This window comes from Bemisia tabaci, chromosome 1 (genome assembly GCF_918797505.1).
Source record: "Bemisia tabaci chromosome 1, PGI_BMITA_v3".
Taxonomy (NCBI): Eukaryota; Metazoa; Arthropoda; class Insecta; order Hemiptera; family Aleyrodidae; genus Bemisia; species Bemisia tabaci.
In genome coordinates this window covers 12,678,500-12,696,086 of record NC_092793.1, presented here as the reverse complement: position 1 = coordinate 12,696,086, position 17,587 = coordinate 12,678,500, and the positions used below count along the sequence as shown (strand labels likewise).

At 41.3% G+C, this 17,587-nt stretch overlaps 1 protein-coding gene across 3 annotated transcripts in view; it reads right to left on the bottom strand.

Annotated features, from left to right (window-relative positions):
* The window catches only part of Elk (Eag-like K[+] channel), a 390,053-nt gene that overhangs the window by 69,061 nt on the left and 303,405 nt on the right, over positions 1 to 17,587 (bottom strand). For all 3 annotated transcript variants that reach the window (XM_072296331.1, XM_019053967.2, XM_019053973.2), the window contains exon 6: positions 8,178 to 8,321. In XM_072296331.1, the coding sequence (XP_072152432.1) occupies positions 8,178 to 8,321 (144 nt within the window). The remainder of the gene's footprint in view (positions 1 to 8,177; positions 8,322 to 17,587) is intronic.

Below are 17,587 nucleotides of genomic sequence, written 5' to 3'. Positions count from 1 at the left end.
AAGCAACAGCCTGGCGATAAAGTGTATGCTAAACGTTGCTAATTACGGATGCCAGGACTTAGTGAGTTTTTGGACTACCGCTCTCTTTTTGGGCCGTAGTATCTTGATTTATTTTGCGAGGAAAGCTCCGTACTTTTGAAGGATGCCTGCCATTCCTAATATGTTGGAGCGCCTTCAATTTCGTATGATACTGTGCAATACCTCTGATGCGAAAGATTTGCTTCAAGCGCCGTTGTTCGCTGCGGCGCGGCGCGGCGGGCGGGCAGCCAGCGCTGAACGCGCATTGGCGCCTACAAACCTAACAGGGATACTTCACGCATTGCGCAATGCGTGAAGTATCCCTGTTAGGTTTGTAGGCGCCAGTGCGTCGCCGCTCGGCTTTGTGTTAGGCTCTAGTATTTATTCTCGTGAGGTCAGCGTTTTTCAACTCATGACTTTGAAATGTTTGCGTACTCTGTATGGATTATTCTCATTTTAGTTGATGCAAAAAAATATGTATTAAAGGAAAATATAATGTGCATTTTGTAAATATTAAGGTGATTTCGTACAAACTTAAGGATTTGCAAAGCACACGAATTTCTGCACAATTCCTTATAGCCTTTTATAGCCGATGGCGAAAAAGCAACAGCCAGGCGATAAAGTGTAAAGCCCGGCGATAGGAACTATAGCCCGGCTGTATAATTTTTTATCGCTTCGTGTAGCCCGGCCGTATGATTTTTTCCATTTCCTACAGCCAGCTATATGATTTTCTATCGCCTTCTTCAGTCGGCTATAAGAATTCCTATGGTATTTTGAAACGCAGCTCCTATCGCCAATTTTACCGGGGGCAGACCCCTGATTACCTAATGCACTTTTTCAGCATTTTTGACCCCCTTGTGACGCTTTTGAGACGTTCTTCTTCAACATGTATAAAAACAAAACGTCGTAACGTTTTCCTTGACCCTCCTCCCCCCTCGAACTTCACGTAATTTAGGGATGGTCCCCTAGTGGTGCCACAGTTTTTGCTTTTTTCAATGCTCAGCTGGTGGCGAGCACTTTCAGCATTCAACTTGCCACGATATTTCTAAAATAACGGAGGGTTGCAGCAGTTAAACGGCAATTCAGACATTTTCATGATAGCTTGAAAGGAACCTAACATATTTAGGATATATTGTTCAGAATACCGGCATTACTCTGATGAGAACCTTCCAAAAAGTTGCACCTCTTTTCGAAAACCCGGGGAATCAATTAAAATCCAGATAAAATACAACCTATTCTTGAAGAAAGTCTTAATAAAAGTATTATTATTTAATTTTTAGCTTGATTTCAAAGCTCACGCTCACACACACATTTAATGCCGGCAAATGTACGATTTGCAATTCTTTATCAACAAAACATCCATTGAGCAGCTAAGGACAAAACATTTACCAGAGGCGTGTATCATCATGAGATTTCATTTTAGCCCCATACTTTAATTAAAACCCGAGGTTCCTCGAAAAGAGGCAAGAACAGGCAATTTTTTGAGAGGTTCTCACACACAGAGAGTGCCTAATATGAATGCGATACTATGATATCACGCGATAATTCCGTTATATCACTCGTCCTCATAGTTTTGATGGCCGGATGCTGAGCGCAGTATACACATGCTGAAACAAAAGCAGGAGTGTAAAGCACCACTGAACATTTCAGAGATTCCAGAGGCGAACACCGAACAGGCCCAGTCGGAAACAAGGTGTTAGAGGTTGGGAAGTCTTCGGAAGTTACCCGTAAGCGTTCCGAACGGTAGTTAATTGTTAACACGCCACACTGACTCACTCATCATCAAACTTCGCGGCACTCCGCACCACCCTCTCGACACAAGTCCGATGGTGCCAAACTTGGCGGAAAATCTCAAACTCTGCATGGAAATATCAGATGAATTTTGCGAGTATTGGATGAGTACAGTATACATCCGCATTCCCTCAGGGTGCTGACGGTCTCCTCATGCAAAGGCTCTTGTAGCCTCAAGTGCTTAGTTTCATTAACTTAAGTCATTGGCGTTACATGCTTTGCGATGTATCGATTGATTTACCATTCAAACCTATGAAAAACGATCGATTATCAGGGCGTTCGCAACGAACACCATAATAATCGATTCTTTACCATAGCTTCAAATGGGATGATATCGATAATCGATTATCACGCCTAGCCACTGTATAAGTGACTGAATAATGGTTGGTTAGGAAGCTTTAATGTTCCACCATCATAAACGATTGCCGATCTTGGTTTGAAGATGATTCGTAGCAAATCGGATTGCAATGTAGCTCTGCAAGAAAATGGATTACGTAAAACGGCAGACGAACGAATATATAGACAAAAAATGAAAAAAATGCGAGATAATTTAAAGATTCGGATCATCATGAGGTTTGAACCTGCTATAGGCAGCTACCTACACAAAACTGACAAAGTTATAATCGATGCTTGAACACAATCTGGAAACACTCTTTCCAGTATTACGTTTAAAAATTAGTCCGACTTCAAATGGAGATTCGACGGGTTTTCAGCAAAGAACCAAAATCGCAATGTGAAAAAGAATGGTTGGTTGGTAGATACGTTTGTTTGGTGCTTTTAACAATTTAGCCATTAAGGAGAGATCAAAATATGGTACAGAATTAAAAAATTTAAAAAGTAGGGGTCACAAAAGGTAGTGCAAAATTAAAAGTTAGGACAAGGAAATAATACATTAAATTTGAAGATTAATTTAGAACGCTCAGTGAGTCAGCCATTATGACGATGGATTGAAGAGTTTGCTCGTCCGTAAAATATATTCGCCCAAAACGAATTTGAAATTCTGAGAATAAGATTTTGCACATATGAACGTAAATTTTGCATACAGCATTGGTATCATTATGAAAACATGAACGCATGCTTCCAAAGACGCGTAGATGCTACACCATGGAAACTCACTCGAACTTTACAATACGCCCTTATGCAGGCGAACTTTTTGATTGTAGTGAAAAAAAGAGGCTACTGACTAAATACAGGAACGAATTTCGTCATTGTAGGCGCTTCCTTATTAAGCCAAAAAAGCGGTACACCTGGCAACATCAACCAAGAATAATCTGAACCACATCCTTCCGAATTTCGAGAGAGGGTTCGTTATTCAAATTCCGTACACATTGAATAGTTGGCTTCATTTTGAGTGTGAATTGAGTTCCCTCGAGAACATGGAGCGCTGATTATTTCTCTTCCGTGAAATGGTCAAATCACACTAGAACTCACCATGATCAGGCTAAAGAAACCTCCCAATATTTCCCTACTTTCTACAAATTCTACACGCAAAATTTATTCGGTATTTTTGTAGATTACCGTATGGGGGACTGTTGTCACAGGTATAGCAATCCTGCGGACCCCAGCTGGTAGCCCCTGCCTTAAAGGGGATAGTGGAGATGGTCACCGGCCTCTGGGCGTATGAACCACTTGCTAGAAGGGCAGACAGGGCTCTGAGCTGAAGTGAAAGCAACCTGTCTAGGAGAGGCAACTCCAAAATCAAACCCTGGTCCTCCAGGTTGGGGGTTGAGTCATCGGGCTGACTCCCCGGTACTTGTAAAAGGTTTCACTGTCAAAAGACCTAACGTAACAAGCCTCGGTACCACTGGAAACAAACGGACACGTCGACAAAAATTAAGAAAACGGACATTGATATTTGGGACGTGGAATGTCCAAGGCATTTCGAATAAGCTACCGGAAGTGATATCGGAGATCCAGAAGCTTGAAGTGGATGTCGCTGTTCTTACTGAAACCAAGAAGAAAGGGCACGGGTCAGAGAATTACGGTGACTATGATCTATTCTACAGCGGCGTGGCCAAAGATCAGCGTGCTCAGCAAGGAGTAGCAATACTCATGCGGAAAAGCCTACGTAAGTTTGTGGGCACCTGGGAGGCCGTCAACCAGCGACTTATCAGAATGAACCTCAACCTATACGGACATAAGATCACGCTGCTTGGAGTGTACGGTGTAAATGATGATGCCACTGTCGCGTGTAAGGACCAATTTTTTGAAGATCTGAATGATGAAATTCTGAACGTTGGTGCTGGCAGGGAAGTCATACTTATGGGTGATTTGAACAGCAGAACGGGACGACGAGTAAACTGTAAAGTTGTTGGACCGTTTGGGGAGGATGCTGTTAATGATAACGGTGATCGGCTCATCTCAATTTGTTCTCAAACTGAGATGAGAATTTTGAATGGCTTTTTTCAACACAAAGACATCCATAAGTATACCTGGGTCCAGCCAACGCGAGGATTGAAATCCATCATCGATTATGTGATTGTTAAGCACTCTACTAAGCTGAAATTGCAGCAAGTTAGAGTGTGCAGGGGACTCTCCTGCGGCAGTGACCATCATTTCCTCCGAGCAGATATAGCGTTTCCCGTTAAAGGAACTAAGGATGTAGAGCCAGTGCCTGAACAACAGCAGGGACAGGGGATGCAAGAGCGTGAGGTAAGATACAACATCGAAAGTTTGCAGCACCCTAGTGTCAAGGCTCTGTATCGGAAACGCTTGGATGAGAAGTTGGGGGATGGGCTTTCGGGTACCACTGAAGAGCAATATCATTTCATTAAAGATTGTATCCACTCTGCAGCTAAAGAAGCCCTAGGTATTTGCAAAACCAGTAATAAAAAGCAGCATCCTTACTGGTGGGATGAAGAAATTGAAGACGAGATAAATCTCAAGAGGCAAAAACATCTTATATTTCTGTCGTCTAAAAAGGCTGAAGATAAAGTTGCTTACAGGAAAGCTCAGTCTAAAGTTAGGAGCCTCATAACACGGAAGAAGAATGAAGCTTGGGAAAGCAACTGTTCTAGAATTAACACCTACCTAGGGGGGAGAAAAAGTGCTGAGAGCTGGAAGTTAATTAAAGGTTTACGTAGAGACATGAAGCGCGACATCGTTTCTCCGATATCACTTAAAAAACTGGAGGATCATTTTAAAGATCTTTTGACGGAAAGGCGCCCAGAGTTTCGAGACAGCAGCACGGACAACGGAAGAATGAACAACTTGGAGATTCACACTTGTGACATAATTAAAGCGGTTAAAGAGCTAATTAATGATAAAGCGCCGGGTCCTGGCGGGATTCCTGTTGAGTTGGTCAAGTACGGGACTGCCAAGCTCTTTGAGTGCCTCAGGAAACTGATGCAGCAATGCATCAGGGGTGACGAGGTACCAAGGGAGTGGAAGGAGTCCTGGATCAAGGCCATCTACAAAAAGAAGGGAAGGAAGGACGACTGTAACAACTACCGGGGGCTCTCAGTGACCGGGACAATAAGCAAAGTGTACGGGAAGATACTGAAAGCGAAGATCGAGGACGAATGGCAGGATCACGAAGCAGAGGAGCAGGCTGGTTTTAGAGCTGGCAGGTCTACGATAGATCACCTCTTTGTTATTGTCCAGGTCATTGAGAAGAAAATGGCCGTAGCTCAGGAGCTGCATTTAATTTTCGTGGATCTCCAGAAAGCGTATGACAGTGTGCCGTTGGTGAAACTTTGGGAGGCCTTGGAAAAATCGAATTTTAACGGGGGGTTGATTGATGCTGTCAAGCGATTTTATAAAGGGAGTTTTACCAAAATTAAGTATCATGGGGGGTTGTCAGCGGGATTTTATGTGACTAAGGGTTTAAAACAGGGATGTTGTTTGTCGCCAACATTATTTAAAATTTACCTCGAATGTGTGCTAAAGGAATGGAAAAGGAAGTGTTCTGGTATGGGTGTCCCCTTGGGTGATCTTGAAACTCTGTTCACTCTGTGCTTTGCTGATGACCAGGTGGTGGTTGCTCAAGATCAAGAAGACGCGGAGTACATGATGCGCAAGTTAGTAGAAGAATATCGGAAGTGGGGTTTGGAAGTCAGCATATCCAAATCTGAGAAGATGACTTTTGGTGGTGATCAGCAAAGCATTCACTGAAAAAAAAGTAGTTAGCGTTGAGAACTAATTTGGTAAGTTCTCGCCAAGTAGAATCAAAATTAGGCTTCAGAACTAATTTATTGTACTGAAGCACCAATCAATTCGCTTCATACGCTGACTTGACTTTACTAGAGCGCGAACCAGAATTGGAAAACAGCACTAGCTGTAAAATTAGCGTTGTGGTAAGACAAATTCACCTTCGGGTCAAACTAATTCGCCCTCAACACTAACTGCCACATTGTCCGTTACTTTTATTTAGTTTCGAAAAAGTGGCGTCGGTACAACAGCCTCAATCGCGTCAGCTCGTGAAAATCAATTAAAATGTGAAATTTCGGGCTCGTTTGACAATGTAAATACTCCCGGTATGATTTATAGTGTCCTCTCTTTCTTGAAAACGTTCGAAAGCAACATAAATAAACCTGTTAAGGTTAGAAATCGTCTGTTCGATTCAAAACGTAAACAAGCATGATATTCGTTGGAGTCGTCAATCTTCTATATTAAATTGCGATTAAAGCGTTCCGCGTTCAGTTTATATTTTACGAAAATCTGTGAACTTACTGCTTACTTCTATAGTTCGTGTTCTCCCGTAATTTCAAAAGAATATCTCAAGTGTTCGGACGAGATATGTTAATTCAGTGTGAACATTCGCTACCGTTTCATGTGTGAGTGTGTGTCTCTCTAAAGGATAATTCTGTCTACTTGCACATACCTATGGGATATTCCTTTCCTCTGTCGTTCATTTGGAACCGGTCAGTTGATTTTTACCTCTCATCTTTTAAGAAATCTTCTTTTCCTGAAAGTATTGTCCAGTTATCATTCGCTAAGCCGTTTTCTCCTCTCTCAGTTTTGAGGTTAGGTTGACCCAACCCTACCGAATGCGAATTAGAGTAGCGGAATTAGTTTCCAGCACTAATAGTGGTTAGTGTACAGAAACCAAAAATCATGTGTGTCCAAATCACACAATTTGAGTTAGTGTATAGAAACCATTTTTAGTCATCTGACGCTGACTCATTTTTTTCAGTGTTGAGTTGGAGGATGGGCAGCAGATCAAATGCTGCGAGCACTTCAAGTACTTGGGAGTGCGGTTGACCCAGGATGGAAGGACGGATCAAGCTATCAGGGAAAGGAACACCTTAGCAAGGAAGGCTATAGCGATGTTAAATGGAATCCTCTGGGATCAGCGGATTTCCAAAGATAACAAGAGGAGGATATACAACGCTGTAGTAAAAAGTATATTAACATACGGATGTGAAGTTTGGCAGCTGAAGAAACGGACACAGGATATGCTAAGAGCAACGGAGATGGATTTCTGGAGAAGGTCGGCAGGAATTTCTAGGAGAGATCGGGTCCGTAATGATAGAGTGCGTCAGATAATGGAAGTCGAAAATGACATCGTGTTCGACGTCATGACCAAACAACTTGTTTGGTATGGTCATGTCAATAGGATGACGGAAGAGAGGCTGCCAAAAAAGATGCTTGATTGGGTTCCTCCTGGGAGAAGGCGTAGGGGACGCCCAGTGAGAGGTTGGCGACAGGGGGTGTTAAGTGAGATGAGGGAGTGTCAACTCCCTGATAACCTGTGGGAAGACCGAGCTTTGTGGCGATTAGGTGTCGCAAAGCGCCAAAGAGCGCTATAACAGCGACTCGTATGTATGTATTTTTGTAGATTCCCCCTCCTCCCCACTTTCCTCGATTTGAAACTTTAATTACTTTAATGGGAAAATTACAATCGCACGTTTGGAGTAAAGATTCCATTCCACCTGATTAATTTTAATATCTACAGACATGAATTTGGAGATTGAATAAAGTCATCGGTCCAGTCGAATTTGGAAATATTACCCTTTAAACATTTTTTGCTTGCAACAACTGAATTATTTGAATGGTATTGGTAATTGTAGCATATGTTGTAGTCATACACGTTTTTGAAGTGGAGAAAAACATAAAATGGGATACAATGGGAAAAGTTGATTTGCAATGGGATATTAATAATATCTGCCAATCTATGTATCGCTATTTTAAGGACAAAAATGCCATAACATCCTGGGTGTCATTTGAGGAGAACCTAGGTTTTTGGTTTTCTTTCCCCCATTTTCTCCATATAACGATTTCTATCTTTCTACAATAGAGCATGGCGCTCCTTAAACCTCCCTCCTCAATTATCATAAGTGGTTTATGGAATGCTTCAGTTACCTAGCTCTTTATTAACTTTATACATGTCAAGGAAATTTAAGAGAAATGCGGATTGAGGTACTTACTTGGGTCATTGCCGTTGATTTCCTTCTGATTCAGCTGGGCCATTTTGGTTTTGGTGATGTCTTTGTGAGATGCGAGGAACAAAACCACCTCCCGTTTTTCATTCTTGATCGGGACGATGTCCAACAGGCACCAAAATGGAGAACCTACAAACAAACCGATAAAAGGATGCATCAGTAAATGCAAAAGAAGGAACGAAAAAAGGAACGGATTAAGAAATTTTGATTTATGATACAAATTTTTATGGAAACAAAACTTATTTTCGTCAGTGACGCCAAAGCTTCATGATACATGTATATAATGCTCCTCGTGGCAACTCGGAACTTCCTCAATAAGTTCATAATTTTCACAGAATGTTCCTCACATGGAAAAGGAAAATCATGGACGTTTTCAAGAAATGACATGAAATTGAGTTTTTTTTTTTATTTAAAAAAACAAGGCATGACAGGAAGCTTTTCAACGCGCTCCTGTGTCAAACCGCTTTACCTGTATCTTTTACGTCAGAAAATACTGGAATTTGAAAAATAAAAGCATTTCTTATTTAGGAGAAAAGTTAAATCAAAGACAATGAAGATCGGAATTTTGTCCTTCTCGTCTGGGGACAGCTTGTCAAATAAGATGTATTTAAAAAGTTTGCATTACAACCTTGCTACACACCCGTTACTTACACTTGCATTTTTAAATTGTTGAATGTTTCTTTTAAGGGCTCAATACTGCTCCTAGAGATTTGCAATTGCATTGTATCTGTATAATAATTAGTTTTATTTTCATCTATTCCGTAATTTTGAGGCTGTTCTATTATAATTTTAGTTTTTGTGGATTTGGATGAACACACAGGAATATTTTCCAGCTGAGGTGGTTTTTCCTGATAATTTCTTTCTCCATCTCTTTTCCCCTTATATCTCCCTTTTTTTTCGTTGTTTTGCCTCAAGGGTAGGTGAAGATAGAGGAAAGTGGCGAAAATATAGGCAAGTGGCGAAACGGAAGAAGATAAAACGCAGTTGTCGCCACGAAAGCTGTCAAGGTGTCAAAATCAGGGGCCGTTTATCGACCGCACTCGGTCTCGGCAAACTTGATCTATGCAGTAGATTTTTGTTGCCAAACGCTCAACTATTCTTAAAAATCTATTTTTAACGCTGCGCTGCTACGTTCATGAACACACGTAAATGCTCCTCGATTTGAGATTTCAAAATGGTAGATGGATACGCCTAAAAGTGATGCAGCATTTTCGCATGACAGCAGGAAAAGTAGAGAATACTGCCGTTCTAAGGAAAAAAGACGTAAATGAACCCTCAGCTGCTGCCAAATTTCCTTTGATAACATTTGAATTTTAGGAAAGTTGGTAATTTTTAATATTTGAATTTTTCAGAGAATTTTTTTATAATCAGAACCAAATTACCTGGAGGAAACCTGACAACTCTCGAATGTTCATGCGGCGTGTCTCCCAAGCACGGCAGAAATTGACAGCTTTAACTAGTCTTAGCCGATCTACACTGAGGTTGCCTAATTTCTGGAAAAATTTTTCCTCTATTTTCTTAGACAATTTTGTTTACGCTTCATTAATAAATATCTCACAATTTCAAGGAAAAATATTCATAACTTTCTTCAAAAAGAAATTCTTTTCGAGAAGGAATTTGGCAACATTCGAATGCTCATACGGCGTTTTTCCTCAGCAAGGCAGAACATACAAAGCTTTTTTCAACTTCAACCAGCAGAAACTTTAAGTTCTGTTGATTAGTCGGTCTTATTTCTGCTAAACGGAACTATAGATGAGTGGGACAAGAGGGGTGTGCTCTAGAGAGCTGCATGAGAAACATCGTAAAAGTAGACGTGATCCTTTTAATGAAAATGGAAAGAGGGATTTTACAACTAAGCGCCAAAATATAGGGCACTCATGAGCCATGGACATGTGACAAGAGCGTTGTGGACAGGGCTCATGAGTTAAACCCCACGGGCGACCGCGGTGGCGGTTTCGTCACCGCTGACGTCACTGGCGCTTTATAATTCCCATTCATTCGCTGCGGTCCTCAACTAACGAGCACACTCTTTCATTTCCATCCGTTTCTGGTTCCTTTTAGCAGAAATACATGCAGTTTTGCTAATACGACGCCACAACACTGCCGTGCTAAGGAAAAACGCCGGATGAACCTTCAGGCGTCGCCAAATTTCCCTTGGCCAATCACGAACTTTTGGGCAAAGTTGTAAATACTTTTCCTCCAGTTTTTCAGATAATACAGCTCGCAATTTCAACTAAAGTGTTTGATGATTTCATTGAGAAATACTCATAGCTTTCCTCAATTATAAAAAATTTATCAGAGGAAATTTGGCAACTCTTGAATGTTCATACGGCGTTTTTTCTTAGCACGGAGGAACAGATAAGTTTTTATTTCTCAAGGTTTCGATCGAGACAAAATGACAGACCCTAAACGCTATAGATAGCTCTCAATTTCGACGCACTCGCCCCCACGAATGTTAAAGAGACCACGAGAGCTGAGCCGTGGGGGCTGGTATTTCTCTGAGATCCCTTCAGGGTAACTCCAGCGGGTCTTGACGAGTGAAATTTGATATCACAAGCTCCACCGACAGGTTTTTTATGATAAATTACGTTGCTGCCCCCCTGCCCCCACCTTGCACCTCTCCCCCTGGTCCCTGCCGGGAATAAATCCAGCCCCGCTTTTGTATATTAACATCCCGCCGAAGCAGGGTATCACGTCCGCCTTCGTTTCGAATGCGTGCGATGTTGTCAGATCGCCACATGTAAATCTGCAAATGAAGTGGCCCATTTTACAAAGGAGAAAAGAAAGCTTTAACTATTATAAGTGAGTGAGAAAAGTATCACATTAACGTCATTTAGTATTCCTAAGGGTATGATATATTAACATACTCTTGCACATCGTTTTATTTTATTAAAGCATGGCCTGAGTCGCAATCATTGCATATATTTGTAAAATCGGCTGTGACACCTCAACTTTTTTTTCAAATTATGGGTAGCCGAAAACCGAAACATCTTGCTAAAAATGATATATCGACGGCGTAAGTCCGCAATCACATATCTTCTTTGTGGTGTCTGAAAATCTCCGCCTCTATGGTATTTTTTTAAAGAAAAACAAATTGACGTGATTCCTTGAAGTTTTTGAAGAAATTTCTTCGCACAGAGAAGAAAAATCACGGCAACTTTAAAGAATTGCCGTTGAGTAGTTTTCCGTTCAAAAAATAAAGTATGACAGGAAATCTGCGACGTCGCAAACCGAGTTATGTGCTTGCCGACTTACATCGTCGATATCTACTGGGGCTTTTCAATGAGGGAGTTTGCCGGGCACATTATACTAACATAAACGAATTTTTATAAAAATAAGTGTGAAAAATTAGTGAGCAGTATGACGTGCAAAAAAACCGGTCAATTAAAAAGTGATGAGCGCAATTGAAATTTGCGACTGATTATGAATGGACTACATTTTGAAATTTGGAACTATAAATTCTAGCCCGGTTTAATAACAACGTATGCGCCATTAGTTTCCCTATGCACATAGGTGTTTTTCCAGAGGAGACAGAATTTATAGTTCCGAATTGCAAAATGCAGTCCAAATGGGCTTCGAAGGAATCGATAAAAGGTTAGAAGCGGCAGCAGTGCGGGGAAAATGCTCTTTTGCCTAAGTTAATGCAGTTTGTTCTCTAACTTAATATTTATCTTCCGAATGCATTTCCGTGGGGAAACACAAAGCTCTCAGAAATGATGAAACATAATTTTTTCCTTGCCCTGCCATGCGATTCCGTACAATCGCGGCTTCGCTTTACCAACCGCGTGGTATTCTTGTCAAAAGCTACTCAGTCTCTTTCTCGCTGGAATAAGGGCAGAGTTGATTTTTCCACTCAAGCGATTCGTTAGTAAGCCATTCGCTCTCTTGCAAACACTATCCGAGAGCAGCGATTTTTATTACGACTCCAAATTTAAAATACAAAGTTCGACTGCTTGCAATGCATCATGGTCGCAAACTAATCGAATTTAGGTGATTTGTTGCACCTGGAAAGTGTCTATAATACGTATTGTTTGTGCCTATTCTATCGGTATCATTTCTGTTTTGTGTCAACAATTTTACAACTCCTCAAAGAAAATAATATTTTTCGTTTTATCTTGGAAAAATCACGGCAGATTTAAGAATGCTCACATTGGTTCACCACTTTAAATAAGGAGTAAAAAATTTGCAACGTCGCAAATTGCGATTTGAATGTTTTTCACTCACCGTTGGCGCTGAGGAAATGTGTAATACATGCCATCAAGCTACAGCGATACTGTTGAAGGCGCTCTGAGCAACTTTTTTGGCTCGGAAGAATTGCACAGTATCGAATGAAAATGAAGGCGTTCTAACGTATGTAAATTAACCCGTATCGATTACCATTATGCATAGTCCACAGCCTGTGTCACACTATTAAAATACTCCATCAAAATGTCAAGATCAAGTGCTGCGACTCGTCCAAGACGTCAAATAAGCCAATCACAACACCTAACCTTGATATTTTGATCGCTGGTTTTGATAGTGTGACACAGGCCCTAGTCCTCCGCAAAATCTAACTGAATTACAAAAAAGTCCGAAAGAGTGGGTTAGGTAATTTATGACCACTCTCCATATAAGCGTATCTGTGCTAAAATGAACTATGAGTAAATTAACTAGGGTAAAAGAAGATATGTGCAAAGGACATGTATGTTACATAGTTCTTTGTGATTTAATTCACTTTATTTTCGTTTCTTTTTAACATCAATCTATACCAAACGCGGTATATCACGGTCCGCGTGGGTCAATTTTTCCGTAAGGGCAACGGGTGCAAAGACATAAAGACGGAGCACTCGTATCTACTGACACGTGGGAGAAGTGATGCAGTCCTGGCGCTCTGCGTTTGTGTGAGAGCGTAAATGAGCGTGAGAATCCATGGCGGCAAACTTTGATTTGAACTTGTATGTACTCTTGATTTTTCCAAATTTCTTGTTATATTTTAAGTCACTGAAACGAACAAATCAATGAAGTTGGGACGATGACTCGGTATAATCACCTATTTGGCTCGGTAACAAGCAAGGATCTTAGATAAAATTAGCTTTTCTTCTGCTCATGGTGGTCCTGCCGGTTGAAACAGGTCAGAGACAGTCACAGATGATGGTTACTCCCAAATTAGATTGATCGGTCGATGACGGACCAAAAATATCCTAAAGTTAATAAAGCTAGGGCATAGTAATTTGAGCAAAAATCAACTTAGAATACTTTGTTTACGCAATTTTATTCAGTTCCCGCCATTTATTTGAATTTCAAATTTTTACCGATTTCGCCACCAATCCTTTAGCTAATTGGAGAGTTTGCATGAATTTGTATAATTTTTTTTTCTAGTGCTCTGTCATTATGTCCCACAGAGCACATGAGATAATTTCATGAGCCGCCCTGCGCCGTCGACAGCGCGCATGGCGGACGACCCGTCTTTCATTATTACACTCCATCTACCGTTGAGAGTTCACTAATTACTTCACACGACCAGTGTGTAATTTCAAAGTCGAAAATTAAAAAAAAAATTAAAAAAAAATTGAAAGAAAAAAAATTTACAGGATAGACGAGTTTCTCCGCCAGGAAGCTCTCCCTGCAAGAAATCGGTCACTACCCGCCCGCCGGGAGAGCCGCGGGCGTGCTGCCAGCGCGGAACGCGCACTGACGCCTACAAACCTAAGGGGATACTTCACGCATTGCGCAATGCTTGAAGTATCCTCTTAGGTTTGTAGGCGTCAGTGCGCGCTTCGAGCTGGCAGCACGCCGCGCCGCGGCGTGTCTTAAACTTGCCCACAATTTACAGATTAAGCTGTTAGAATTTGGGCATTTTGACATCAAATTCGAAATTAGCGACTCAAAAAACACGCAGCGCGCCTATCAACTGTGCTCTTGCTGAGCACAGTATATAGTTTTTTCCGTGTTCGTCGAAAATTTGTCTGATTTTTGCATGAGGTCAGAAGAAAAATTGGTGAAGTTTTCAGTCAGAAATTCTCAAAATTCTCTCGGTAAAAATGGAATTTGCGCGGAAGAATCTGGCAACATTCAAGTGTAGTTACGTTTTTTTCGTGAGTAAAACGACGAGTTGAGCATTCGCAGTGAAGATAGAGCCGGTGTCGGGTACTATCAACTGTTTTCATTCATTGGCGTAAATTACTTAATGTCAATAACCGACAACAGAATTGGTTTAAATTGACCCGTTTTGAATATATTTTCGGTTTCATTCGAGTGGTTTTTGAGAAAAACTACGGTCGAACCGAGCGGATCGACTAAATCAAAACAGAGCCCCGGCAGTGGCGTGACGTGAATGGTCGATTATCGATATCTCGCCATTTGAAGTTATGGCAAAGAATCGATTACCAAGGTGTTCGCTGCGAACACCCTGATAATCGATCTTTTTTCATAGGTTTGAGTGGCGTATCAATCGATATATCGCAAAGCACGCCACGCCACTGAGCCTCGGAGCAGGGCACGGCCCGCGGGGAAATTCGTCGCGGGAAATTCTTTCCGATTCGTCGCGGGGCAATAATCGAATTTAGCAGACGGCACGGAGATGAGCGCGATACGACCCCCCCCCCCCCCCCGCCCCCTCCCCTAGTCCGACCGCAAATCGGATCTACGGCTTATCTGGAAAAATAAGACAGCTGAATACGGGGATCCCAAGGTTGCCGAGCAGTAATCAAGAAGATGATTTTTCCCCGTTTGAAACTCGCACAATTGAGAGGATTCTTCGTAAATACGGCAATTTTGGTGCGCGAAGGTTGCAATACCGTCAATTATCCTCGCTGGAACGGTGCCAAAGGGGCACGTTTTGCCGTGAAATCTGGCGGCCGTGGGGATACCCGATCAGGGTGGAGGAGGGACACGGGGTTAAAACAATACTATTCAATTATTGATAAAAGCTCCAGCCGTGGAATCGAATTAACGGCAGGACAGTCGGTCAGGCTTTGAGTCTTTCGAAACTTTTAATAACCGAAGCCGAAACACTGTTGCCAGCTTACCTAAGACGTCTTTATTTTTAGGGATTTTTTTCAAAAAAGAAAGGAGCGAGCAAGGAAAATATTCGAGTTCTCAAAAATGCTATAGTCCACGCCACGAAAAGTGGCGGGTGAGGGGCGGAGACAGTCGGCCAGTCTAGTCTATCGTTGAAGGGTTGAAGCGCAGGTATAGGCCCGTAGTTGAAACGGGTTAACGACTGGGCCAATACCTGCGCTTCAACCCTTCAACGATAGACTAGACCGGCCGACTGTCTCCGCCCCTCACCCGCCACTTTTCGTGGCGTGGACTATAGGCACTATTTCACTCCTGAAAATCCTTTTATACATCCAATTACTTATTTTGAATTTAATTTTTCCACGAATTTTGGATACGGAAGCATTTAAAATTTTCTGACAAAATATGATTGCCAATTCCTTTTTTGAAAACATATTCTGAGGTAGATAGGTAACAATATTTACTAAATTGTTTGAGCGTATTTTGTCGGTATCATTTCTGATTTGTGTCAAAAACTTTACAACTCCTCGAAGAAAATAATATTTTTCATCTAACATTTTTGGAAAAATCACGACAGATTTTCAGGTGTTCGTATTGATTGGCCCACATTAAACATGTAGTAAAAAACTTGCAACTTCGCCGATTGAGGTATGAATATATTTTAATCACCGTCGGCGATGAGAAAATGTCTAATCTGCCATGAAATCGAAGCGATACTGTTGAAGGCGCTCTCAGCAACTATTTTGGCTCAGAAAGATTGCACAGTATCAGATGAAAATGAAGGCGCACTGACCCATGTTAATTAACCGGCATCGTTTAACCCTACATACAATTCTAAAGATCCTCGGCATAATCTATTTCAATTTCTTCAAATGCCTTTCTGCGCAATCCAAAGCCCAACGTAGACTATAGATTCCTACTCATAACTTTTGTGTCGATGTAGCATCAACTTAAAGCACCTGAAACTCTGTCGCTAAGAAAGAGACTTGATAACGGTGCTAATTTTCATTGCTAAAAGTACCGTAAGGTGCATATTCAATAGCAAATTTTTGCCATAGACGATGTTTTTAAAAATATTAATAGCGGTCATAGCTCAATTTTCGATGTTGCATAATGTTTTTAAGTTTTATATTATCAAATAAATTCAGGCAAGATAATAACGGCAAGATCGACATGGCTGTTCCAGGATAAATCGTAAACACTGTCTACAAAGCTCATCGCAAAGAGGAAGTTTTTATTAGAAAAATATATTTGTGAGAGGATATATCACCAAACTCAATACCAAGATTTGATATTTACAGCAACACGTAACCATTAGTTTAAAAAATAATGCTTAACTGTGACTAATTTCTCTCGATAAGTGAGAAGTAACGATAAAAAGGATTGCTAAACGTCATCCTACTTATTCTTTAAATGGGATTCTCTCGTGAATGTGGGAGAGGAAGAATACTTACAAAACGATATTATTCTCAGGATCCTGCGCTGTTACTTCACTTGCGGCAGAGCGCCTTCATTTTCATCTAATACTGTGCAACACCTCAGTGCCGCAATAGTTGCATGTAGCACCGTAACCGGTTTTACACAGCCTCGATATTGAGATTTCACTCTTATCGAGTACATTATATTCCAATGCATGGTTGAACCACGTTCCTCCTTTAACCATGAATTCTAAATCCGGTCCACCTCAATGTGCGACTTCGATGATCGTTTTCACAGTGGTTTCATGCAGGAAAACTGATCAAGGTGATTGAATTTTATATCTGCCGATCTGGCAAATGCCAGATGCAGAGCTTTCTTTTGACAGCGAGTCCCAGATTCAATTCCTGAGGGCACGAGTCAAAATAACCGAGAAGATTCTCCAAAGGGAGCTCGGCAAGCGCCGACTATTGTTCTTTTTAAAATGAACTCGTTGGTGCGTCAATTCCGTGAGAGGACCTTCCTAAAAATGTCGAAAAAGCGCGAGGACTTTCATTACTGACGGCGGTATACTACGCGCGGAACACGCATGAAAAATTTCAACTTATGCGTCTGGAGATGGAAATTTGAGGAAGGAGAGAAATATTGAGGTGGAAGGAAAGATGAGAGTATAGATGTGAAAAGAAGTTTAAGAAGAGAAAAATGATGAAAATCACAGTAAAATGGAGTGTTCTTATCGTCGTACTAAATAATTAAATGTTACATATAACGATACCTACCAGTGATGCGGCGTGAACGATCGATTATCGATATTTCCCCATTTGAAGCTGTGGTGAAGAATCGATAGTTAATGTGTTCGTTGCGAACACCCTGTACATCGATCCTTTTCCATAGGTTTAAATGACGGATCAATCGATGTATTGCAAAGAACGCCACGCCACTGATACCTATCGGCGCGGAGCTGGTTTGTGACTGAATTT